Below are 25,444 nucleotides of genomic sequence, written 5' to 3'. Positions count from 1 at the left end.
ATCGAGTGCCCGTGCACAGAGCCCTCGTGGTCCTGCCGTCCGCGGGGCCACAGAGCTAACCAGCACAGGCTCAGGAGGCAGTCAGCACTGGGGAGTGTTATCTGGGTAAATACAGTATTACACTGAAGTGCCCCCTGTATTCCCCTGGTGTGCACACCAAACATGGACTTCCCAAGTGGGAATGCCCACCTAGGAAATGTGTGAGGAGAGGTGTTAATAGAGTGGGAGTTTTTTCTTCTACGGTGTATATACAGAGTTGGAAAAGGCTCTGCAAGTCTGCAAAGATTTATGGCCTTCTGTAATCGGTTGTCCTGAATTACAAAATGAGAACACAAGGCTTTATGCTTGCATGAAGTTTATTGACAAATTACACGGGGTGGCAGACTCCACCTTGAACGTTGACTCAAATGGCGTCACTTCTGGCATCTGTTAGGAATGCAAACAGTGAATTGTTTAATCATGAAAATGAACAAGTAAAAAGAACGGCAGATCAGAAATACGAGGTCTGCACTCCTATCATTAAATTCTTATCTACTCATTTACCTGTATTTGCAGCGAAATGTCCCAGCATTTCATGCTGAGAAAGCCATTTTGACAATTCTGCTAAAAGTCTACAAAGGGGGTGATGAATAAGGGCACGTAGACCTAAGATTTGATAACCGAGTTGTCTCCTGAAATGCGATGTAGTATTCGAACCTGCCTGTGAAGGAAATGTAGCTTTTGCCCATCAGATGTTCAGCTTGAAATTCCCACAAATTGTTTTAAGGAGCAGAACTCGCGGGGGTGTGGGTTTAACAGTTGCATTATACCTCCTTAACTCATGTCTCTGCTCCCTCTAGTGACCTCCAGCTCTGGCTTCCTACTGAGCTTTTAACCCCAGTCTCTCTCCTAGGGACACAGGGGCCCTGACTCATAGGGTCCTCTCTTCACAGCTCCAGCGTCCTCTTAGGTGCTGTCCCGGCTCTTCCCAGCCGCTCTCATTTTGGCCTCCTTGGGGTGTCTGACTCCTGCTCTTTCAAGCCCTAGGCCTGGTCTGTGGGGTCTCTACAAGGCTGGCTCCTTGCACTCACTCAGTGGTCAGTTTGCATCTGGGCCTGAACACCTGTCAGCATCTTGTTTGGTTCACCCTACTTCACATGGTGTAATTAACTCTGGTGCTTTCCCCCACTAAGTGGGAAGGCCCCTGGTTTGCCCTGCCTACCCACCTCAGGAAGGAGGGACGAGCACAGGACATGGCATTAAGTACCGGGTAGATAAAGAATTTAATGATCATCTGTGAGTGATAAAACTGTCTTATCCACAGTTCATTCCAGTTTGGGCTCTTCAGGGCGTTTCCAGACTCCTACTGTGTAAATCTATAAATCTTCACTCTGAGAGGGAACAAACATACTGCTCTACACACAATCTCTTATCTCTCTCCAGTTGTCCCCAGTGCTCATGTCTTGTCTCTGCTCCGACCCACCCCTTAAGCCAATTGGATTATACAGTTCCTACGGAATGTCTTCTTATAAATCTACCCTTTTTCTAGTATCTTCCAGGGGCTAGATGAAGAACCCATATTCCCAGGTGATCGAGTGGATCGGTTCATGTATTAGGCACCAAGTCCGAGTCCTCACGGTGCAGTACACACACTGCATTTATTAGCAACTGGGGGCAATGAACTTGGAGATAGTAACCTCATCAAATTTGAGTATACACCAACTCCTTGCATATCTCAATGCAATTTTCATAAACACCTCAACCTCCAGATCAGCAAATCAAACACTAGGAGCAAGCCAAGGCCCACACATTATGGTAGGAAAACGCACCTACCAGTTCCCAGTTTCTGCTCTGCGGACATGGGCGGTGGTCACGGTTATCTCTCCAGCAATACCATAACTTCCACAGGGGGTACGTTTGTCACCAGATCCTGAACCTTTTTTGGCTACATCTTCTACTGGGAATGCGACAGAGAGAAAAACTGGGCTTTGTGGCCTGGGGACATCTTGTCCACTTGGCAGAGGACTACCATTCTGGGGGTTTGGGGTATGTTTCTGGAATTTCTGATCTGCAGGAACAGCGATGGGTACTTGGACTGCAGTGTATCTCTTCAAGGCATCTGACTGAGAAACAACAGCATGTCCAGGAAGAGGTTTCCAATCCTGAGCTTCCTGAACATTCGAGCCTACTAAAATAAAAGGTGGGGCACTGGTCTTCTTGCTGTCATCCAGCATCACGTAAGTTGGAGAAGTAACTTTCGGTGGCTGCTGCAGAAACTGTGGATCCTTAGGATTAGATAAATAGAGGGTTGCTTGGGGGAAAGGCACAGGTGCAGGTGGCGGTGATGGGCGACTTTGTTGATTCATATCAGTTAGACAATAAAGGGTCCACATGTTAGAATATGGTGGTGGTTGTCCTGCTTCGCTTGCTGCTATGGCTATAAAAAAAAAAAAATTTGCAGGCATTAAAGGTTTGGTCTCTGTATCAGGCGCTATGCACAGAAATGTCTTTATAAGTTTACATATAAACAGCTAGAGCAGTAAATATGTGCCATAAAGCATGCTAGAGAGAGGGCTAAATAGTGTTTGGTAATGTGAAAGAAGAGCGGTTCTGTCCAGTTGGAAAACGAGAACAGTGTTGGGACAGCAAGCGGCAGGGGCACTAGAGTTGTGGCTAAAGAAGCAATCTCATGCTAAGTGCCGCTTCCAGGGACACCCCCATTAGATGTGGCTGTCACAGCATCCTCATAGAGGACTTTACCAAACTAGTGGCTTTACCAAAACAACCAACTGAAGGGCATGTGAAGCCACTGAAAAAGTGTTAATGCAGCTGCAGAGTGACTTTTTCTTTACTAAAGTCTGCATGGGGCATCATCTTTTGATTACATTATCAGTTATCTCTGGCCCTTCACAGGCACCATCATCTCCCATTAATTTGTCCCCACGTACAATCATCTCATGATCTAGGACTCAGAACCCCAGAGAGCACCCCTTTTAGGCGAGGCTTGAGGTCAAAGGTCCTAGGTGGCAGTATGAGGCCTGTTGGTCTCAGAGGGGTTAAGAAAAAAGAGGTCTAGGGGCACCTGGGTGGCTCAGTCGGTTAAGCATCCAACTTGGGCTCAGGTCATGATCTCACGGTTGGTGAGTTCAAGCCCCACGTCGGGTTCTGGAGCCTAGAGCCTGTTTCAGATTCTCTGTCTCCCCCTCTCTCTGCCCCTCCCTCACTCGCACTCTCTGTCTCAAACATAAACATTAAAAAAAAAAAAAAGGTCTAGGGAGTGCCATCCATCTAACCCCCAGGAATCTATGATGTCAAGTTTGACTTGCCTAGTGAAGACTGTACTGTCGTGGAGAGCTGAGTCGCAGAAGATGGGACGGAGGCGAAACTCCTTCCTGATGGAGTTTGCCCAGAGTGTGCTAAGTTCACCTTGTGAGCCCTGGGCCTTGTATCCCCGGTGTAGCTTTTCTTCTTCCCCAGAAAATAACACTATGCACATGATTAAACTGGTAAGTTTTCAGTAGCTTCAGATGCTGTCAATTGATCCTTCTGCAAAGCCAATTAAAAATATGGACAAGCCCAGTCTTCCATTTGAAATATCCTCGTAGTGCTTTAGAAAGGGCGAGGCCCTGAAAACAGTCACTCGGGATGCCAGTGCTGCATAAGCCACGAGTGTAGTGCCCGTCCTGTGTGCCAGCTCCCAACGCTGCCCTCTGCCTTCTCAGCTGTGCAGGACCCCGTCACACTGCCAGACAGAATTTGATCCCCGAACACCTGCTTTGGTAACACTTGACCATTCTGGCTCTGGGAAGAGCCACAGTTGAGAGTGTTTCTGCAAAAGGAATGGGGGAGGTTGGCTCCTGTATGACCCATCCGTCCCTAAAAGGGAGAAGACAGGAGGCCGGGGGTGGGGCGGACCAAACGCCACAGTTAGATGGAGAGAGAGGTCAAATCGTTTCTGTATCACGGGAAAGCCCCCGAAAGATCCAGCAGCCCCGAAAGCAGCGGGGTGTTAGCACCCGTCAAGGGAGCTGGCAGGAGACCAGCCGTTTCGGCAGTGCCAGTGCCCGGTGGTCCTCCGTGCTCTCCCGTGTGACAGAACTTGGGCCTGACCCGTCCTCGCCATCCAGGCGTGAAGCCCCCCCCGTTGGCTGCAGGAGCCCCCAGCCAGGAGGCCGGGGCCAGGCCAGCTCCCCACACCCGTTCGCAGAGCTCTCCTGCCGCAGCGCGAAAGCAAGGGCGACACACCACCATTTCCCTGACGCGCCACAGGCCGCAGCCTCCGGAAGGCGTTGTGCAGTTGGAGTTTACGTTCACAAGCGAGGAATTGCAAACCAACACCACCGCGGCCACCTCACGTATCTTGGGCCTGACAGTTGGCTCTTAGGGTTCTTCACTACCTGTGCCGTGTCCAAAAGTGCCGGGTGGAGCAAACTCTGAGGCCAAGCTTTGGTGATGTCACTTTAAAATCACTCATCTTGTAAGAGTAAAATCTCAAATTCAACAAAGACTTTACATAGGTTTGCCGTTTTAAGAACTATTTAAAAGTCTTTCGACCCATCTGTAGGGAGCCTACCTAGGGGTTACCTGAAATCTAGATGGCACCTGAAATGTAATCTTTAATTTTGTCAGTATCTAATTTTCTTACCTGGCTCCATCAAACCTTGTTCGGGTGCTGCTTCCCACTCTGGTTCGATTTCTGGCTCAGTAAGACCTTCTGGAACAGGAATGGGGGGACCACCAGATGACCTTACAGATGCACCCAAGCTCCCTGCTTTGGCAGCTTCCCCAGAGAGCGCAAGTGTGGCCTCCATCTCCTGGGTGGCAGAGTTTTCCCTGGATTCCTCCTGCCCAGGATTGCCAGGGACTAGAGCAGTAAACTCCATTTCAAGGTGCAAAGATTTTTCAGAGCCTACTGCATTGGTAGAGCCCTCTGCATCCTGGAGTTGTGCAGGCGGACCTTGCAGGGAGGTGTTGGAGTACAGAACTGCTTCTGCCTCCATTTGCACCGAGGAATATTCTGCGTCCTCCTCCGACTGTGCACGTTTTCCAGAACCTACGGCTTTGCCTGAGCCCCTCATGAGTGCTACAGGAATGGGACCAGAGGGTGATGACTGATCATTTTCTTTAAGAGTAGCAATGTCATCAGTGAAAGGGATAACTATGTGCTCTGGTATTTGCTCGACATAAGTGACTCCTTCAGTCACAGGCTCATCGTTATAGATAGAGGATATATGAACGAATGATGTGACCTCAATATCAGCCTGCAAAGGGACCTCAGGAGCTTGATCGTAAGCAGGAGGGTCTTGTTCATCCTGCAAGGGGAATGAGGAAGCCGTTGATGGCTCAGCGTCATCGTCTTTAGATTCAGAACCCAAATCTACACGGACAGATGTTTGGCTCAGAACCTGCAGGGCCACCACCTCTGCAGAATACACAGCAGGAGTGGCTGCCGCGGCATCTTCGGCAGCCTCTGAGCTGAGCACCTCCTCGGAAAACACAGGCAAACTTGTTGCCACATCCACCATTAACACGTCAGACTGATCAGAATGAATAGATGCAACGTTACCTAACGTCTGAGCAGCAAACTGAGCTGGGTCGGCTGGGACATAAGCAAACTCCGGGGAGCCAGCTGCCGGAGACGGTGACGACGGTGGGCTCATAGCCTTAGAGGTAGTTGGCTTTGAACTGGAGCCTCGAGTGGCTTCGGTCGTCTCCTCGGGCTCTGGGAGCAGCTCAGCATGAACTGATGGGAACTGAGTGGTTTTGCTGATGAACAGTGGTCCAGCTATATTGTCCTCCTCTGTGTCTGTAGATTTTTCCATCCGTGTAGGTTCGTGGGAAACTATGGATGTTCCTACCGGTTCTTTTACACATTCTGGTTTCTTCTCTTGTGTCATTCCTTCTGACCATCTCTCTACTAACAAACAGCCGGATGGGTTAATAAGCGTGTGTCCCCCTCCACCTGCCACCAAACTTTAAAGCAGTAACAGGTAGAACATTCAGATGGCAGTACATACACGAGTACAAAAGAGTTTGCTTTATTTCCCAACATCAGTGATTTCGTGTGGGTAATGAAACTTACCTGTCCTGATCCACTCAAAAGATCCCTCACTCAGTTCATCTCCTCAGAACTAAGTGACCCTGAGCAGCACGGTGACAAAACGCATAATCAGATACCACCTTCAGCTAGTCAGCATCAGGGAAAAGACCATAACTGCCTAGAATTGAGTTGAAAACCTCCATGGAAAAAGCTTCTGATCTAAACTCCTACACAAAACCAGAGGGCAGAGGGCAAGACTTCAACCCGAGCAGTAAGTGACCTCATCTTCAGCTGATGGAATAGCTTATTAATGAAACAAATGCTGTCATGTTAATAAAGGCATTCCTCAATTTAAGAAAATGCATATATAAAATTTAACGATGAATCGGAAAACTTGACTACAGGACACTTCTATGTTAGGAAGCCCCATCTAGTCTAGCCTAAAAATGGTAGTGATCTTGCTGGCAAGATCTGATAATGCAGGCCAAGCCATACTGACCCAGACAAGAGGGGCCGAGAGAGAACTCTGGACCCATGTGTACGTGTGGACTCGGTGAGTCCTCGGGCAGGAAGAAGTTCCCATGGCTGGGGATGGCGAGGGGGCTGGCAACGTGCAGAAACTCCTAGGACTGGAAAACCGCTGTGAGCCCCTTTTCTCAGCTCCGCATCTGCCTGCCACCCCCCCCCCCCCCCACCGGCCCTTCCTCGTCGCACGCGGTCACATCTGCTTGCCGCACTGAGGACTCTCTCTTGGGGAAATGTTTCCCTAATACCAGAATGCTATCTGCAGGAAAAGCACAAAGTGTGTTTCAGTTTTGTTCTTAGTCCTCCCACAAGGTTTATTATTCCTTGGCTTTGACCTTCCTGGAGTCTCAACTGCATGGCCAGAGTTTCACAAGTCTCTTCACCTCGGCTGGGCCCAACCTCCCCCACACCAACAGCACACTACTTCTCAAACCCCCCCACTCAGCTGCCTGTCTCCCCCCAGCTCTTCCCGGCTAAGCCCCAAGCTGTCCTCCACAGGCAGGCGGCTCGGGGTTGGCCAGCAACCCCAACGAAAAGGGCTTTGCGTTTTTTTATGGGGGTGGGGGGGTAGGATTCTTCTCTGCAAACACTCCCTCAGATACTTTGTTGCTTGAATCCTAGCCATATTAGTAGCCCCTAACTCTGCTTCTGCATTTCCTCTTCCCAGGGACACTTCCACTCTCTCTGCTTGGCCTCGCTTTCCCTGTGCAAGAGTTTGAAAAATGCTGCGAGGGTGAATGAGGGGCTCACTTTCTGTGAATCTCTTCTCCCAAGTATCCAGGCACTGGACTTTGTTTTGTACAATTTCTTCAGCATTATGGCTGTTGATAGGAGGCTAGGTGTGATACCAGCCCCTCCATCAGAGCTGAAAGTGAACTCTCTCCTTCCCCACTGAATCTCACCTAGCACAACATCTGGCAGTGGGTAGGAATGTACATATTTGTTAAATGAAATAATGAATTGGGCTTTAAGGATATGTAGCACTTGAAAGGTGGAAAGGAACTCCTGGAGAGGGGAGCAGCATAAAGCAAAACTCAGAAGACAACAAACTGTCTTGTACTTAATGGGAGCGAGGATTGCAAAGGCAGGATAGATGCAGATTGCAGGAAGCTGTGTTTGCATTCAGGGGCCTGTAAAGGGATGAAAATTTACACACTATGACAGACCTGTCACAAAGCATTACTTTGTCTGCATTAAAATGCTCATTTCTACATGGCAAAATTTAGTTGATCTAGGTTTAAAGTATTTATCCCTTCTAGTTTAAAAGTCTCCTTTGGTTAATTGGTTAATTATTCACCCTTTTGGGGTATCGCTCTTTTATCGAAGGTTCTCCCACTTCTAAAGAGGGAATGTGAATGTGAGAGTTAGCTCTGGTTCTGACCCATGTAGCCCTTTCCTGCCACCTGTCTGTGACCTCTGGTGGAGGCACAGCACCTATTGCCTGTGCTCTGGGCGTTGTCTCTGACTTTGCTGTATTTCCTGAAGTATTTCCACCCTGTGAAAAATGTGGCCTGTTACTTCACTCAAGGACTGGGAGAGCCCTTCCTAATTTGTTCCTCTTTAGCCTCTGAGGCCTAGCTGCCAATTTTGATTCAGTCCAGCTTGGACATTTTGTGCTGTAGCTCTCAGCTGGCAGGTTGAGCAACTGCACTTTTCTCAGCCCGACGCCCTGCGAGTTCAGCACTCTGGGACAATCGAAACACATCTGCACCAACTAAAAGCCACATGCAGATCCTGGGGCATCAGAAATCTTATCTCAGGCCCATCTGAGAAAGACTCTCCATTATTTCTAATCTGCTTCAAATAGAATTTTTTATTCAACAAATACTTACTGAATGTCTGATCACAATTACAATTATGGTGGAGGTGCTGAATGTAGCATAGGTTATGTTAAACGATGCTAATCACACTGCTTCTCTGAGAGGCACCCAGGAAAGCAAAGAGCAAGCGTTTTGTTCACGTTTTAGGGAATTCCAATCAGAGATTTTACCTTCCTTATAACTGCTCTGGATCTCAGCTGGCAATTGTTATGCACACCCTAGTACCACAGCCCCATTGCCAGGAAGGACTTCTCATTTCCCCTCCCTTTGCAGCAGGAGATGAGCTTATATCCTAACTTTACCCACCCACCCCCCTCCTCCCTGGCATATATAAAATAAAACCTTGTAAGGTGCCTGGGTGGCTCAGTCGGTTAAGCAACCAATTTCGACTCAGGTCAAGCTCTCACAGTCCATGGGTTCAAGCCCTGCATCCTCTCTGTGCTGACAGCTCAGAGCCTGGAGCCCCCTTCCATTTCTGTGTCTCCTTCTCTCTCTGCCTCTCCCGCCCTCTCTCTCTTTCTCTCTCAAAAACAAATTTTTAAAAAAAAATTTTAAATATAAACTTGACTCTACCAGAATCTTTGGCTTGTAAATTAAAATTCCACTCTGGAAAGTCCAAGATCTTCTCTCAACAAAAACAGGTTCCTGCAAAACTCCAAAGTGTTAGCTTTCTTGCTATGAACTTGGGAGACTCAGTACGGAGTAACGACTTCCTTGCTCTAGCTATTTTCGCCTTTTCTCCTAAAGCAAATGAATACGTCAATGGGTAGACATGAACGGAGTGAACAGGAACAATCAGAGGCTATCTGAAATCATGTATATTAGAGTTTAATATTTTTGCAAAAGTATCCCTACAACACCAAAGAGTTTGGATTTTGTGAACAATAGGGAGCTATCAAGGCTCCTGACTAGCAGAGCGATACATTTCTCAAAGATGTTCTCCCTTCATGTACTGACTCTTGGGTCCTGCTGTCCCTGACCTCCTTGTCCTAATTTTCTGGTTTGCCATATCTGCTTCCTCTCTCAATCCTAATTAGCTCCGTTTCTGCCCCTAGTCTGACCCCAACTCTTGACTATATCATTGGCTCAATGATTTGTTCGCTGTCTTTAGTATGGACTATTCCCCCAACTGATTAATCTTAACACAGTGGAAAAGCATAAAAGGCCCAAGCCCCCTTCCCAACATCACCACCACAGAATCATTTGAACCCTTTTCAACTTAATGTAATTCTTACCTTGGTACAAATTTTACCACCCTGTCTAGACAAATACAAGACTTGGAGAGATAAAAAGATCATTTTGGCACATCACCCATCCCTGTTTAGGGCATCAGTGTAGCTTGATTTCCTTACTTGAAAAAAAAAATGCCCAGGAAAGTGCAGAGTAAGCACCAGGGCTTCACAAAATTTGGTATAGGCTGTCCTGAAATTGATACATTTCTCATTTACTTAATAAGAGAGAATAGCTACAAGTATATGTAACCAACCATGAAAATAATGCATGAGAATAGAATTTGGTACAAGAATTAAACTAAAAATTGGGGCACCCAGGTGGCACACTTGGTTAAGCTTCCAACGCTTGACTTCAGCTCAGGTCATGATCTCACCGTTTCGTGAGCCCCACATCGGGCTCTGTGCTGACAGCGTGGAGCCTCTTTGGGATTCTCTCTCCCTCTCTCTCTGCCCCTCCCCTGCTCAAGCTCTGTCTCTGTCAAAAACAAACTTAAAAAAGGTTTTAAAACTAAGAATTAAACTAAAAACTTCATAAATGTTTGATATGAGTAAGTAGCTCAAGACAACATCTAATGATACACATAACTGCTATGGTGCTGCATAGAAATTGAAACTGGGCCCAAAGATCCACAACAGTACATGACGGTAATTACTGTTCTATGGCCAAGCCAAGAATGTCCAAGATGACTAGGAAAAGCTAACAGGTTAACTCAGGGTGGGCTAGGCCTCCTTGGTTCTTCAGAAGAGTTTGTTATTTCCTGCCTTTGTTGGAAGCAGGACAAGGCTGATACTAGAAACTGGACTGAATTAAGCTTAGGGGGATGTTAGGTGATAGTGGTGTTGAGATTACATTTACCACTCTGAACAGGAAAGTGCTTCCCACCCTCCTCACTGAGTGCTGAAAAAATGACAACTAGCACAATCTGGCTTCAGGGTCTACACAACATGATGGAGGAAGAAGTGAAAGAAGAGGAGATACTGTGGGGAAAGGGAGCTGAAATTCCTCTCCCTTCACTCTTTTAGTTGAAGAATTTCAAGTTTTTCCAGAGGGATCCTAGACTGCTATTTACTGTAGAAAGAGCATGAGTTATGCTTCTAGGAAGATCTCAGTTTACATCCCAACTCTACCGATTACTTAATATTTAGAAGCTTACAAGTTATGTAATCACACCCAAGCATCAGATTTCTCACGTAAAATTGCAATGATGTTACCTACTTATAAAGGTGTCTTAATTGACAAAATATATTGTAAGTACCTAGGACAAAACAGGTACATGTATACCTCATTTTATCGCACTTTATTTTACTTTGCGAGTATTGCATTTTTTACAAACTGAAGGTTTGTGGCAACCCTGTTAAGCAAGGCCACTGACTGGCTGTTCCCCCCATCTTTCTCCCTCTGCTGGGACCTCCCCATTCCCTGAGACACAACAATATTGAAATTAGGCCGATCGATAACCCTACAATGGCCTCTAAGTGCTCAAGTGAAAGAAAGTCTCATGTCTCTTACTTTAAATCAAAAGCTAGAAAATGATTAAGCTTAGTGAGGAAGGCATGGTGAAAGCTGAGATAGGCTGAACTCTTACGCCAACCAGTTAGCCAAGTTGTGAATGCAAAGAAAAGTTCTTAAAGGAAATTGAAAGTGCTAAACCAGTGAACACACGAATGATAAGAAAGCGAAACAGCCTTATTGCTGATAGGGAGAACGTTTTAGTGTTCCGGATAGAAGCTCCAACCAGCCACAACATTCCCTTAGACCAAAAGCCTAATCCAGAGCAAAGTCCTAACTCTCGTCAATTCTATCAAGTCTGAGAGAGGAGGAAGCTGCAGAAGAAACGTCTGAGGCGAGCAGAGGTGGTTCATGAGGTTTAAGGAAAAACACCGTCTCCGTAACATCAACGTGCAAGGGGAAGCAGCAAGTGCTGATGTGGAAGCCGCCGCAATTATCCAGGAGATCTAGCTAGATCATGACTGAGGGTGGCTACACTAAACAGCAGATTTTCAATGTAGGTGAGACATTCTTATATTAGAAGATGCTGTCTAGGCCTTTAATAGCTAGAGAGAAGTCAATGCCTGCCTTCAAAGCTCCAAAGGACAATCTGACTGTCTTGTTAGGGGCTACTGCAGCTGGTGACTTTGAGTTGAAGCCAATGCTCTTTTCCCATTCTGAAAATCCTGGGGGTCTTAAGAATTATGCTAAATCTACTCTGCATGGGCTCTATAAATGGGACAACAAAGCCTGGTAACAGCATGTCCATTTACACTATGGCTTACTGAATATTTTATTTACTTACTTTTATTAATTTTTTTAATGTTTATTTTTGAGAGAGACAGACAGAACATGAGCAGGGGAGGGGCAGAGAGAGGGAGGGAGACACAGAATCTGAAGCAGGCTCCAGATTCTGAGCTGTCAGCACAGAGCCCAACACGAAGCCCGAACTCATGGACTGCGAAATCATGATCTGAGCCAAAGTCAGATGCTTAACTGACTGAGCCACCCGGGCGCCCCGGTTAACTGAATAAACTGAGGGTTTAGAGTTTAAACCCCCTAAACTCTGGGTTGAGACCTGCCACTTAGAGAAAAATATTCCTTTCAAAATATTACTGCTCAGGGACAATGTACCTGGTCATCCAAGAGCTCTGATGGAGGCGTACAATGAGGTGAATGTGGTTTTCATACCTGCTAATACATCGATACTGCAGTCCATGAATCAAGAAGTAATTTCAACTTTCAAATCTCATTATTTAAGAAATACATTTTGTAAGGCTATAGTTGCAAAAGATAATGATTCCTCTGATGGATCTGGGCAAAGTCAGTTGAAAACCTTTGGAAAGGAGTCACCATTCTAGATGCCATTAAGAACATTTGTGACTCATGGGAAGAGGTCAAAATATCAACATTAACAGGCATCTAGAAGAAGTTAATTCCAAAGTCATGGATGAATTTGAGGGGTTCATGACTTCAGTGGGGGAAGTCACTGCAGATGGGGTGAAAACAGCAAGACAGCCAGAATTAGGAGTGAAGCCAGAAGAAGTGACTGAATTGCTGCAGTCTCAGGATAAAACTTGAACAGAGGAAGAGTTGCTCCTTATGGATGAGCAAAGAAAGTGGTTTCTTGAGATGGTCTACAATCCTGGTGAAGACCGTTGAAAGAATTTAGAATATTCCATAAACTTAGTTGCTCAAGTAGCAGCAGGGTTTGAGAAGACTGACTGGGGTTGGAAAGAAGTTCTACTGTGGGTAAAATGCTATCAAATAGCATCACATGCCATAGAGAAATCATTCATGAAGAGTCAATCGATGTGGCAAACTTTATTGTTGTCTTATTTTAAGAAATTGCTACAGATACCCCAACTTTCAGGGACCACCACCCTGATCAGTCAGCAGCCATCAACATCAAGAGCAACCATCAAGCTCTCTGGAAGCTCAGATGGTAGTTACCTTTTAATTCATTTTATTTTTTTTTTAGCAGTAAAGTTTTTTAAATTAAGGTATGTACACTTTTTTTAGACATAATACTATTGCACACTTAATAGACTACAGTATAGTATAAAACGTAATTTTTATATGCACTGGGAAATGAAAAAAGTTCATCTGACTGGCTTTATTGCAGTATTTGCTTTCTTGTGGTGGTCTGGAACTAAACCCACAGTATCTCCAAGGTAAGCCTGTACTCAATGATTCCATTCCTTTTTCTTTTCTTTTCCTACCATATACTAAGTGGTAGAACTTAAGAGACAACTCTTTTGCTTTAAAATAGAGCTGAGTTTCTAAAATCCCCCCAATTAATGATTCATCTCTATTAACAAAGAAACTCCTGAGAAGACTGAAAAATTGCGGCACTTTTCATGGATTCATGTGGTAGTGAGATCTGTTTAATCAAATTGCAAAAAAAAAAAAAAAAAAAAAAACAAGGGAGTCCAAGAAAGTTTCACAGCATGAACTACTTTGGAAATAGGCATATATGGGTGAAATGCCACAGTGGAAGCCTGGACAGTCAGGGACTATCCCATAGGTCCTAGGCTCTGGAAAATGAGGAAATGATGAGAGACAACAGAGAAGTGAGAAAAGTTTGCTTCGTATCTGGTACTTTTCCTCCCCACCTCTTCCATCACCTGAGTTTGTATGAATTTTTAAGGGCACTGGGAGATGGGTGAACCCTGTCTGTCCTATAAAGAAGCTACCAAAAATGGGCCTCCTTCCAAGAAAAATCCAGGATGAAGTGTTCAAATAAAAGGGTATGCGCAAGGATGTACTGTAGACAAAAACCAATGTCTTTCACAGTCATATCTGATAGTTGGGAGGTGAGTGGGGACCAATGCATTAAGGATGGGAGTTAGCCTTTGCCCCACATCAGCAAGCGCTAATACCTGCTACTGCCTTTAGGTTGACCTAGCCTCATGCTGAAGAGACTGAAAGACCAAAGTAAGGGTCAGTTCACATGGTCCTCAAAGAATGGTCCACTTTTCCATATTGCACATCACTGAAATCTTGGGAGAGCCACAATCCTTGGGACCGAGAGAGCATGTAGGGTACTATAGGTGCCACCATATACAGCAGCGGGATCCACAGAAGGGAAGTCTGTCTAGAGGAGAAGGTGCCACTTGTTCTACCTACATTTTTATTGTAGAGAACCCAACAACCATGCAGCCAAATGTACTTGGCACTCCCACAGGAATTGCGTTTGGGGAATTAAGCCAGTTAGAAGATAGGAGGATGTCATTCAGGGGAGGAAATGCCCTACCAAATGGAAACTGCCTCTATATCCCTAGATAGTCCCTCTTTAGCCCAGAGTGATGCTTTCCTGGATACACACAGACTCATGCAGTCTCTACGATAGGACCTAAGTTAATGGACACTGTTTTCCATTAATAAACCAGTTGATACAACAATAAAAGGCAGACAAATGAGCCAAACTGGTATTAGTTAACAATGAAATCAATATATTTTCTGGTCATATCTTCATGTTACCTTCCCATCTCCCCAGTAAACTAGAATAAGCAATGTTCATTTCTACTCTACTGCCAAAGAGCAATCTAGGTCTACAGCCATTCAGTCTGTTAATTAAAGTAATCCACATTAATTTAGTCCACTTGTTAAGCTGAATGGTGGGTAAGTTCTTCAGTAAACAAATTAGTCTCAAAAGCTACCAGTTAGAAGAGCCTGGGTGTCTCAGACAATTGGGCATCTGACCTCAGCTCAGGTTATGATCTCGTGGTTCATGAGATCGAGCCCCACGTCGGGATCTGTGCAGACAACTCAGAGCCTAGAGCCCACTTCAGATTCTGTGTCCCCCCCCTCTCTCTCTGCCCCTTTCCGCTTGCACTCTCTCTCTCTCTCTCAAAAATAATAAACATTAAAAAAAAATTTTTTTTAAAGCTACCAGTTAGCTACCTCCCACCATAAAGATTCACCGACTTTATCACCACTCTCAAACATAGTAAGCCTGCACAATCCCAATCCTCTCAAACATAGCTCCTGGTATAGACAGCACGAGTACAAAGAGAAAGGTTCACAGGGAAGGGGAGAGTTGTCGGGGTTCTTGCACTTGTCTGTATGTCCTGCTGGTGGTAAGCAAATCCCAGACCTGTGTCTCATGGTAAGCTGGGAATGTCCTCAGGACCCTGCAGGGAAGAAGCCAGGCTAGATAGTAAAATATTCCTGAACCACAGCAATGGACTCTCCTGCCCCTTCAAATGCTGACTCTTGCTAGCCTTAATCTCATTTTCTGTTTTGGGTCTTTTGCCATAGACCCAAATCCCTCATGATCTTTACATTTTCCTAGATCCTACTCATGACTTCTCCCTATCTTGACTATGTTATCTATTGGCATCACCAAACTGGTAGAGTATAAAAGTGGCTTAAACTCACTGATCCTACCTTTTCTTTCTCCACAGTCATTCCAAAATGTTGGCCAGCTAAAGCAGCAAAAATACTTCGTTATTTCTCTCCCTGCCCGGGAGTCTCCCATTTTCTCCACAAAATTTTGCCAAAAGGTTCTTCTTACCATTCTTTTAGATATGCATGCCTGTCCTTGGGATCACCCTTTTGCTTTTAGTGAGCCACCCAAATTGTCACCATGTAACTATGCTTTTCTCTTACTCCCCATCTGACTTTTCTCGGTGCTCCTCTGTCAATGCAGTTTCATGCGGTCACGTCCACCTAGACATTTACACATATACATAAAACACAATTTTTCAAAGCCCTGTACAGCCCTATGTCAGAGAGATGGGCTGGAGAAGACCACTTTCTATGAAAAACTTGGGACAGAAAAGATGGTCAGTGACAATTGATTTCTTGCCCTCCAACTGAACTGCAGTTAACCTACCATAGGAGGAAAAAAGAAAAAAAGATGTCTTTTTTCTTAATAAAAATATCTTCCAAGAAGAGTGTTTATATAACTTTCCTAAGTAGTGCATCTATTACTACAACATCCAGTTTTCTTCAAAGTTCATTGTACTTCCTTAAAGATAGAGGACATTAGGAAGGGTCTGAGTCATAGTTTATACATACTGTTCTAGGTCTCATTTTACCAAATGGTTTGAAGATGAGTGTTTCCTATGTTTGTCTTTTAAAGATTTAAAATCCTCCAAAATGTCAGTTTCCAATCTTCAAAAAAAAAAAAAATGATCCAATAATAAAAATTAAACTGTGATTAAACAAACATCAGTATAATTAAACAAAATATTTATGGGCATGATTCTGAAGCTTGAATGTATGCTAGTAATGATGCAATGATTTATAACTAGTATTATTAAACTGTTACTACTTGTGGTACTTACCTTCATTCAGATGAAATTGTTTAACGAGATCTTTTATATCCAGAGAAGTATTCCCTGAAGGAATAAATGCAGGAAATTAGAGACATCAAATTCCCAACTTAAAATGCCTTCCTTTTCAAAGCAACAAATATATAATCTCAAGGAATAACAAACCTTCTCTAAACACAATGAGTTCTTTAAAATAAACTGCTGCAAACTGGGTGATGTTTGGTGGGTTGGTTTTGAGAACGGCTCTGCTAAGTCCCTCGAGCAGAGTCTTGAGGCCATAAGGTACGACAAGTCTGGGCTTTGAAGAAATCATTTGGGCAGGATGTCTGTAATATCAACTATAATGAAGAAAAACAAGGTCTTATAAATAGTATATGATAGCTTCTGACAACAAATCTGTCTCCTATAGAAATTATTACCTTTAGTTCCAATTTCTAGGCATTTATTCTAGCAAAGTGGGCTAATTCTTAATGGTAGTTAACACACAGGCGTGAGTGCGTACACACACACACACACACACACACACACACACACACTAGCTCATTATGTGCAGATGAGCAATATAGTAGCACTATTAAACCCCCTGGGGAAAGCCCTGGTGAGAACTCTAGGATGATAGTAAAAACAAAGAACCAACCAAACAAAACTTGTTTCTGTAAAATTTAGTAAATATTTTGTGCAGAATTTCAAGAAAGATAAATTAAGCTCGTGTATCGGTGCCTAAACATCCTTTGAAATTACATGGGCACTGGCTTTTTCTCTGTACCTTCATCAGATAGAATTGTCAAATAGAGTTTCTACAAGAAAACATCTTTTTCCTCATTTTTCTAAATGTATCCCTGAACACGTTGATCGTCTTTCAATATACAATTTTTAGCCTTTGCTTTAACAATCAGAATAGGTATAATTTACTTGTGGTATCACACCACCCACTACCCTATGCACGTCTCTCTTTTCTCCTATCCTCCCTTAACCTCTGCCTTAGTCTTCCCCTCTCTCCCCTTTCTGCCGCCTTTCTGATTTTAAGTGGTACCAAGGGTATTGCATAGTCCAACCTGTAATGCTCAAGAGTTGCAAAGATTGCCATCCTAAACTGTGTGTCAGGGTGTGTGTGTGTGTGTGTTCTGTTTCACTGTACAAGATGATTTCAGGAGGTTTATAAATACATGTAAAGAACAGAAGTAACTATTTAAGGAAAGGAGTTCAATGGTAAGGGAAAAATCATGGTAGGAAAAATATGATGAAGCCACAGGTAAGGTTAGTATCCCCATGCAAGCCATACATCCTACACTTTGATGGAGATGGCGTGTCAAATCAGCCCCTGAGCTACTAGGCAGCCATCACAAAATAGGAAAAATTTGGTTAAATGGTTCATGTTTCTGAGATAAAAAATCAGTTGCCTGGGAGACTCAGAGGCATTCTGAACACCGAGTCCCAGGAGAAATTTCTCCCCCAGGTCCTCATAAAGAGGGGAATAGTGTGATATAATGAATCATGTCAACAACATCCCTACAGTCAAGTAACGAGTTTCATAGAGCTAGTTGCAGAGTTTAGTTACAGCAATTATATAAGGAGCCAACCTCTAATAAAAAGTTGTGTGTCATAACAAAATGCTGAATATTTAAAAGCAGTTTCATCTTCCCAAAGGTCAGGAAAAAAAAAAATGAATCTCTGTTGGTCAAAGCAAATCTTTTGAGGATATAATTAAGTGTATTGAATCCTTTAATGAAAATCTACTCTCAAAGTTTAAGTCAACTTGACCTTTACTGAATTAAACTATCTTTAAAAAACTAGTGCGCAAAAAGCAAACAAAAACAAAAAAACAACCAAAACAACCCCACACCACTAGTGCAGCTTTGGCAGGCTACAAGCTAAACGTTAAGGGATGTAGGCAGTAATTGTATGCATGATCCACAGATACGCTATTTTTGTGTGCATGTGTATATAATTTTTTTTCAAGTACACATTTTGCACCCCAGTGTGAGTGGATAAGTCACGTTTGGAAAAGCGGCTTACCGGCAGCCATGATGGAGCTACCTAAACACCCTTTCTGTAGGCAGTTGGCAGTTGCTGCCACCAACCGTGGACAGAACGGCCGTACAGTGATCCTATTGGTTCTCCGCGCAGGCGGTATGCCGCGCCCCCAACCACTCCACACTCTGGGAGTGTGCGAGGCCTTTCAGTGCCCCAAGACCTGGGATGCTGTACGTCCTACAACACAGTCCCATGAGAAAAATTGTCCTGAGCAAGTTGAGAAATACTGCGACACCAAGCAGGACTACATCGACGGGTAGTCAGAGACAGACACACACACACACACACACACACACTGAGAGCTTAAAACCGACCGCTTAATTCTACCCAAATCTCTCCTTTAGAGGTTACTTGTCCAAAACTTCTTTTACTACCCCGACCCCTGTGCTGAACTGTGAGCTTGCGTTTTTACCCACTCCCCCAGGGCTAACGCCTGAGCGGGACAACGGTGCTGTAGGCTGAGAATGCGGGAGTGCGGGCTTCAGAGCCACAGGAAACGTCAACAATACACACCGCTCCCTTAAGACCTACGTTGGGGTCTGTGCTTGGTTTGCCGTTGGTTTGGTGGGAAGGGCAGCGAAACGGAGAGCGGGCGTCCCGGTTCCGCGTCTAGTTCAGGAGGCGCAGGTGGCAGACCCACCGCCGGGACTCCCGGAGCTCCGCCACACCCACGGTTGTGAGCCTGCCCTTCCCCACGGGCCTCCCACTCCGAGGGCCCTCCGTCTTCCCCAGCACTGGAAGAACCATCCACCGAGCCCACCGCGAGAGGCGCCCCGAGGGCGTGACCGCCTCCTGGGCCGCAGGGCGGGGGGGGGGGGGCCTTTTCTCCAGACTCCCCCACCTTTTCCTTTCCGCCTACGCTATAAAAAGCTTCCTCGTTGCCCCCTTGCCGGCGGCTCCTGAAGGAGTAGAAGCGCTGAGCTGGGTATTTATAGCCCTGTGGACGTCAGGGCGTGCGTCACAAAGCTCCTCCCTCCTGCTGAGGGCTCGCGGTCAGGAAAGGAGGCGGAGCCTCAGCGTCCTCAGCCAATGGGGAGCCGCAAAGGACAAAGGCTCCAACTCCGCGGGCCAGACACGCAGGTGGGCTTTGCCTTTTCTAGAATACAAACTGCCGTTTCCAAACCGCCAGAAGTCGCTCAAGGCTACGGCCTTTCCACTTCTCATCGCTCATCATAAAATAAGAGCTGGTGTAGAAGGAAACAAATAGATTTATGGCATTTCTTGCAGTCGCCGCCTCGCCTCTTCGCACTACCCCTTCCTCCACAATGTTACTCTCTTCAGCCAGCCTTTAGAAGAATAGTCTGTCACGGTATACATAATGCTAAAATGTTGAAGAGAACGAATAATTTTATGCAACACAGTACTTTCCCTTTTGAGAAAATCACCTGTGGGAAGAGAATTTGGCAATAATCTTGAGGCTTCCACTTTCTGTAACTCGGATCTGGCAATACAGACACAACCCACCCTCCCCAAATCCTACTACCAGAAACCGGTTGCAATTCAGACCAAAGTAAAGGCACATCGACTTGTTTCAAATATCTGCTCCCTGCTCTTTCACCTATTCAAACTCACATACTTGAGCTGGGCATTAACTGCCACCATAATCATGATGACCAAACTCCAAACGGGCTTCAACGTAATTCGTTTTCAAATATTTAAACAAGAATCATTGTAAATCAACCAAACAGTATCTTCAAGGCATAGATATGATTAAAAAAAACAAAACAAAACACTTTAAAGAAATTCAGAAAACAGTTAAGGCTTCCAGAGCTCTTAAGAGGCAATGCTTAGGGCACCAGTCTCCATTTATGCTGCACAGAGAGCACTTTCTACACATATTAAATCTTCCAAATAATAGTTACTGAGTGCTCATTATGTCACAGGCTCCCTCTTCTCCTGAAGATTGCATTTTGAAAGCAGAAATGCTAATTTTAGATTGTGATGATAGGTCTGCAGATGATACTTGTCCTTGGCCACTGTCCCGGGCCCCATTTTGGTGGATAAAAGTGAAATGAACCATTTTTGGTGGTTTCGTTCATAATATATTTAACTATCAAAGATAGAAACTTTCTAAAACCCCCAAGTACAAACCCCATTTATGGCATCTTTGGGAATTATTTATGCTTCTGTAGCCTAACCTTGGCAGGCCACCTCGGACACACAGGTCTTAGGTACTGTGCAGAATATCTGCAATGCATGTCCTCTTTCCACATTTCATCAATGACTCTTTTGTCCAAGTCCCTGAGAGGCAAATTGTTACAGTGAAAACATTTAACCAAAAATTTTCAAACCACTATTCACTGCTTTGATTTCTAGAACTCTTAATGATTTCAGGTGGTTTTATATTCTTCTTGTCCTTTCAGTCACTAGGGATCTAAATGCAAAATGATACTCTGCTTTGCATTTCTCCTTGCTCCCCATTCTTACTTCATGGAAGTTCAAGGCTCTTGGCGTGACCTCTGCAAAATTCAAATGTTATTTCGTTCCCACCTGACTCGAAACTGGCCTGAACACACATACTGTTTGTCACCTCTGTGCCTTTGCTCATCAAGACCAAGGCCTGAGATGTTCTTCTAGCCATCATTTTCACCTGACTACATCCTTTAAAACTCAGGGATCTCCTACTTTAGGAAGCCAATGGGTTAGAAGCATTTCCTCAGTGGCCCCATAATACACTCTCTGAGCATAACCTTGCTATATGTTTGGTTTGTGTTTGGCTCTTCTCTCAGATTTACTAAATACTTACCAAAAGATGATAACCTAGGGTAGTGTTGCTTTAATTTAAACCACCTGCACTGGAATCATTTTTAGGAGCTTGTTAAAAATGCCTTCCTAAACCCTACCTCATAGCTACTGAGTCAGATTCTCAAAGGAAGGCTAATTTCATTTGTACAACTAAAATTTGCAACCAACTGGCCTGTGGCTGGACAAAGCGTAACCCAGAGCTCACCCAAGTCAACTGGGAGCTAGAGCTCAGTCTTTCTGGTTTTCACAAGAAAGCCAATTATAATGTGCACTGGGCAAATTATACTCTAGTGAAGAAGAGACACATCTTTTATCGATCAACTTTCCTGTCTCCTGCTCCCGAGCCCTTGCTGTCCTTTTCTCTTTCCTAGCTTCCAAGTCTCCTCCCTCTATTATGTATCTCCTGGGAAGGATATGAGCTTAACAATTTTTTTTTCTACAAGATATACCACCAACAAAATTCAAGAATATGTAAGAAACACCAAACAGTACATCGTGACTGTCAATGTGTATCTGCATCGATTCAGATCCGTAGGTGTATACTTGCCACAATTTGCTTAAGGAAGCAATCAACTAGGAAAGTTATACAGCAAAGGAATACCCACACACACGCACATGTGTGTCTATTTTAAAAATCAAATATGCACTGTCCTTTTAGTTGGCAGAAGCATAAGAGTGCAAACTCTGTAATCATTGACTTGCACAATATTCAACAATTCCTTGTTATCTGTGACATCTGAAATACTTCACTTGCTCAAATACTTAGCTATCATGTGCTCAAATCAGACCCTAACCTAATAAAAAAAATCTTAAATATTTTAACACCACAAAGGTACATGTCACATTAGACCATACCTCCAAGCTGTGACAAATTATGTGTTCAGGGTACATATACATTAGAGATTTCTCTCATCGTAGGCCAAATCTAATACAAAAATACATTTGACGCTCATAAATTAGAAGATCCATTTAAGAGCCTCCAAAATAGGAATGAGGAAGGAGTGATGCCAACATAAAAAAGCACACGTAGATCCAAGTTGTTCTGGTTATAGGATTATTTTCTTCATCCATGAGGGGGTAAAGAGCAAGTCACACCAAGCTAAGTTTCTAGGCAGATCACAGTTCACAGGCTGGTTAAATCATGGCACGCAGGCCAGAAAATGTTATGAATTACTCAACTCAAAAATGTTCTCAGATTTCAGTCTAATAGTACTATACCTGCACTGTGGTTTTTGTTAGAGACTTTAGAATCATTACCTACCCCATTAGGTAGGGAGGTACTCTCCATACTCTACGGCCCTGTTGACACACACAAACCACAGGGGCTATCCGGCACCAAACATAGGAAGAGTTATAAACAGACCTACTCTTTGACTATTAAAGTGGTCAGTGAACTGAATACAAACTTATTTGAATCCTGAAATCTCTCTGGAGAGATACAAATAAATTTTTAAAGCAGTGAGTGCAGGAATAGTTTTTGTTTAATCCTAAAGTACAGGGCTTCATGTAACCTTTGAATACTGAATAATAGTTCAAACAATATTTGAACTGAAAATTCAAGTGAGTATGACCTGAACCAAGAACTTTGGGTTCAGAATGCTCCACAACCCTAACTGGAAAGTCTGGCTCATATGCTATAGCCAAGGACAAAATGGCTAGGGCCAGATTTCACAAATTCATAATATTCTTCCCTTAAGCCTCCATGAAATTAGGCTTCCGATATTTTTAAACACCAAGTGTTTTCTTCAGAAAGCATCTACTTGGCTTCTGCATCTGCTCATTCACTGAATGTAAGATAGCAATCTTTTCTCTCTGGCTAGCGTCAAAAATCCAGGCAGGATTCACACCAGAAAGAGTCCATGTGAATAAAACACTTTGGAAGTGAGGAATCACGAATATAATTTAGTCAAAGTCGGTGAGGAATAATTATTTCTTTCAAAGAAATTATCATTCCCTCAGAATCAGATGAAGTAGGTTAAAGCTGTCAACATCCTAGCTGCTCCTCCTAGGTTTTATTTTGAAAAGAAATATTAAAGTATTAATATCATATGAGATCATGCTTCAGCTACAATGATATGTAAATAAATGACACCCCAAGAGGATACTCTCTTTAGCACAGTATAAATTTTAAAAAATCTAACCTTAAGCCTGAGCCAAGTTAGGCACACAATTATGGCAGAAATTCTCAAGTGACTGAGGTATTTAGACTCTTCAAAAACAAAGGTGTGCAGCACTGAGCTAAGAGGTGAATTAAATGACAACAAAAATTAGCAATGAAGGATTAAAAATTAACTTTGAACTCCTTTTATAGAATAACCTGAGCTAAGGAGACAATGATTAAATCCTGGCAACAGATAGCCCAGCAAATCCTTCACCAGCAAATATTCTGAGGGGAAAAAAACCAATCACCTATGTTCATTTAAGAATACCTTGTCAAGTAATTTGTTAAAAGACCTCCAAAAGTTGGTAACGAGATAATTTATCACAAAGATAAGGAAACTCCTAAAATATAGGTATTATTTATCTAGCCAATAGACCAGGCTTTCTAATAAATTAGCAAAACAGTTCTACTTTTGATTGTAAAACTATCTATTTGCTTCTACTTGGTTGGCTTTCAAAGGAAAAAAGTGTTCATTACTTTGAAACATTCTGTAGACGATCTGGAGATAAGTATTTTTGATGACACAACTTCAGCTGAAGCGCATTTGTGTTTTAATAAGGAAAACATGAAATTCTGGGTTATTAACACATTTTGTTTTACAAGAATATTCTGTCTGTGGTCAAGAGATCTGTGTTCTATTCACTGCTCCACTGATAACAGGAATAATTGATTGGGATCAATTAGCCTTTTTGTGCCTGAGTTTGTCTAGACAATGGGAATAAGAATATCTGTGCTATGTTATTCACAAGTTAGAGGATAAAATAAAACACTAGAAAGCACTTTTATTTTTTTTCAAAACACAATATAAATGCTATGTCATAATACTGTTGATAATTTTACAGGTGCCTCCTAGTGTTATATGCAGTCGGATGTGTGCTTAAGGTAGGCGTTCCTAGAAGATCACAGGTGGAATATTTAGTTTGCTTTTATTTTAAAAATAATAAATCACAAAACTAAAATGTTTGAACAAGGTCACTTAACCCTCTCCCCAGGTGGTTAGTTATAATTACTAGTATCCTCATTATTATTACTTTTTAGCTATACGTTTAAAAGAGGAGATCTTTAATATGTCAGCCTAACTGGGAAAATGTGTCCCTGGCACAGGTGGTTTTCAGAAGAAAAGCCGGTCTTCGGGCTTCCAGAAGAGCTGTGTCCTCTGCTTTCATTTTAAAGTGCAGAACCTGGTAGGGAGGGACAGAACAGGAAGTCCGAGTCTATCACTGAGGAACCAGTTCCCTCAGAGAGGCCAGAGCAGCATGGATGCGGACATGCAATCTGTTTTCAAAGTCGTAGCCAGAGAAATCCTCCTGTAAGACCAAAGAAGGAGATTTATGAACTCTATGAACTGAGCCTTCTGAAACACTGCAACATAAGCCACACGATTTTGTGCTTCCTCAAGTAAAATCTCTCACACTGCTTCCCACCCACTCAATTTTATTTCCCAAACCTCAAACTTTGGGTTCATTTCTAAAATGTCCAGGAGGATGTCATTAATGCTGTCTTTGGAAAATTGTCTTCATGTTATTCCTGAAATAGTAGTCTTGAACTGTGCTCAATCTAACCTGCTATTAGAAATTCTTCATTCAAGACTATAGTTATGGGGGTGCCTGGGTGGCTCAGTCGGTTAAGTCGACTTTGGCTCAGGTCATGATCTCACAGTTCGTGAGTTTGAGCCCCGTGTCAGGCTCTGTGCTGACAGCTCAGAGCCTGGAGCCTGCTTCAGATTCTGTGTCTCCCTCTCCCTGTGCCCCTCCCCTGAAGTGTGTTTTTAAAGCAGGATGGGCAATTTCATTGAGTTTCTTATATTAGTAATTTCACTTAAACATCAAGGGCTCACCAAATCAATTAGTTATTACTTTTCCTTTCCAGAAATATCAATCAGAACAATCATCTCACAAAACTTCTTGAATTCAGACTCGAGTGGACACAACAGAGGGTAAGAAGGGCCCTGGAAAAAGGTAGATACAGTATTTTTACCTTTGCTTGAAGAAGTAGAGTTCTGCCTCTTGCTACAGTCTATGAATGTAAGAAAAACATAGTATCTTTTAATATCTATATTTGGACATACTCAAGCAGAAAATGTTATAACAGGATAGATTAATTAAAACAATTCACAGTAGACACAGAGGTGAGTCAA

At 43.6% G+C, this 25,444-nt stretch overlaps 2 protein-coding genes across 10 annotated transcripts in view; both read right to left on the bottom strand.

Annotated features, from left to right (window-relative positions):
- Positions 1-338: 338 nt before the first annotated feature.
- On the bottom strand, positions 339-19,347 carry CABYR (calcium binding tyrosine phosphorylation regulated). Of its 9 annotated transcripts, XM_042963246.1 has the most exons (7): positions 19,243-19,345; positions 16,533-16,705; positions 16,380-16,433; positions 5,546-5,896; positions 4,625-4,693; positions 1,813-2,416; positions 557-700 (listed from the first exon to the last, which is right to left on the bottom strand). In XM_042963246.1, the coding sequence occupies exons 2-7, from the start codon at positions 16,678-16,680 to the stop codon at positions 646-648; spliced, it is 1,281 nt and encodes a 426-aa protein (XP_042819180.1). In that variant the 5' UTR covers positions 16,681-16,705; positions 19,243-19,345; the 3' UTR covers positions 557-645. The 9 variants fall into 9 exon arrangements, 8 of the variants coding, with proteins under 8 accessions (XP_015390279.2, XP_007076054.2, XP_007076055.2 ...); XR_006210232.1 differs by lacking the exon at positions 1,813-2,416 and adding an exon at positions 339-426 and having other exon boundaries at positions 544-700; positions 4,625-5,896; positions 19,243-19,347; XM_015534793.2 differs by lacking the exon at positions 557-700 and adding an exon at positions 339-426 and having other exon boundaries at positions 1,809-2,416; positions 4,625-5,896; positions 19,243-19,347.
- Positions 19,348-23,835: 4,488 nt separating this feature from the next.
- Positions 23,836-25,444, bottom strand: part of TTC39C (tetratricopeptide repeat domain 39C) — a 106,756-nt gene continuing 105,147 nt past the window's right edge. Inside the window, exons 13-14 of the mRNA XM_042963249.1 lie at positions 25,285-25,323; positions 23,836-24,614 (exon numbers count right to left, since the gene is read on the bottom strand). Coding sequence (XP_042819183.1) covers positions 24,525-24,614; positions 25,285-25,323 — 129 coding nt within the window. The 3' untranslated portion in view covers positions 23,836-24,524. The remainder of the gene's footprint in view (positions 24,615-25,284; positions 25,324-25,444) is intronic.

The sequence above is a fragment of the Panthera tigris genome, chromosome D3 (genome assembly GCF_018350195.1).
Source record: "Panthera tigris isolate Pti1 chromosome D3, P.tigris_Pti1_mat1.1, whole genome shotgun sequence".
Classification (NCBI taxonomy): Eukaryota; Metazoa; Chordata; class Mammalia; order Carnivora; family Felidae; genus Panthera; species Panthera tigris.
The sequence above is the reverse complement of the archived record's forward strand: the minus strand, read 5'-3'. Positions and strand labels throughout refer to the sequence as shown.

Excerpts from the sequence above, each read along its gene's own strand:
- CABYR (XM_042963243.1), bottom strand. The coding sequence starts at position 16,680 with ATGATTTCTTCAAAGCCCAGACTTGTCGTACCTTATGGCCTCAAGACT. Across the intron at positions 16,434-16,532 it reads ACTCATTGTGTTTAGAGAAG|GGAATACTTCTCTGGATATA; the intron begins GTTTGTTATTCC and ends TTATTCCTTCAG. Across the intron at positions 5,897-16,379 it reads ACAATTTCATCTGAATGAAG|TAGAGAGATGGTCAGAAGGA; the intron begins GTAAGTACCACA and ends GCTGTTTGTTAG.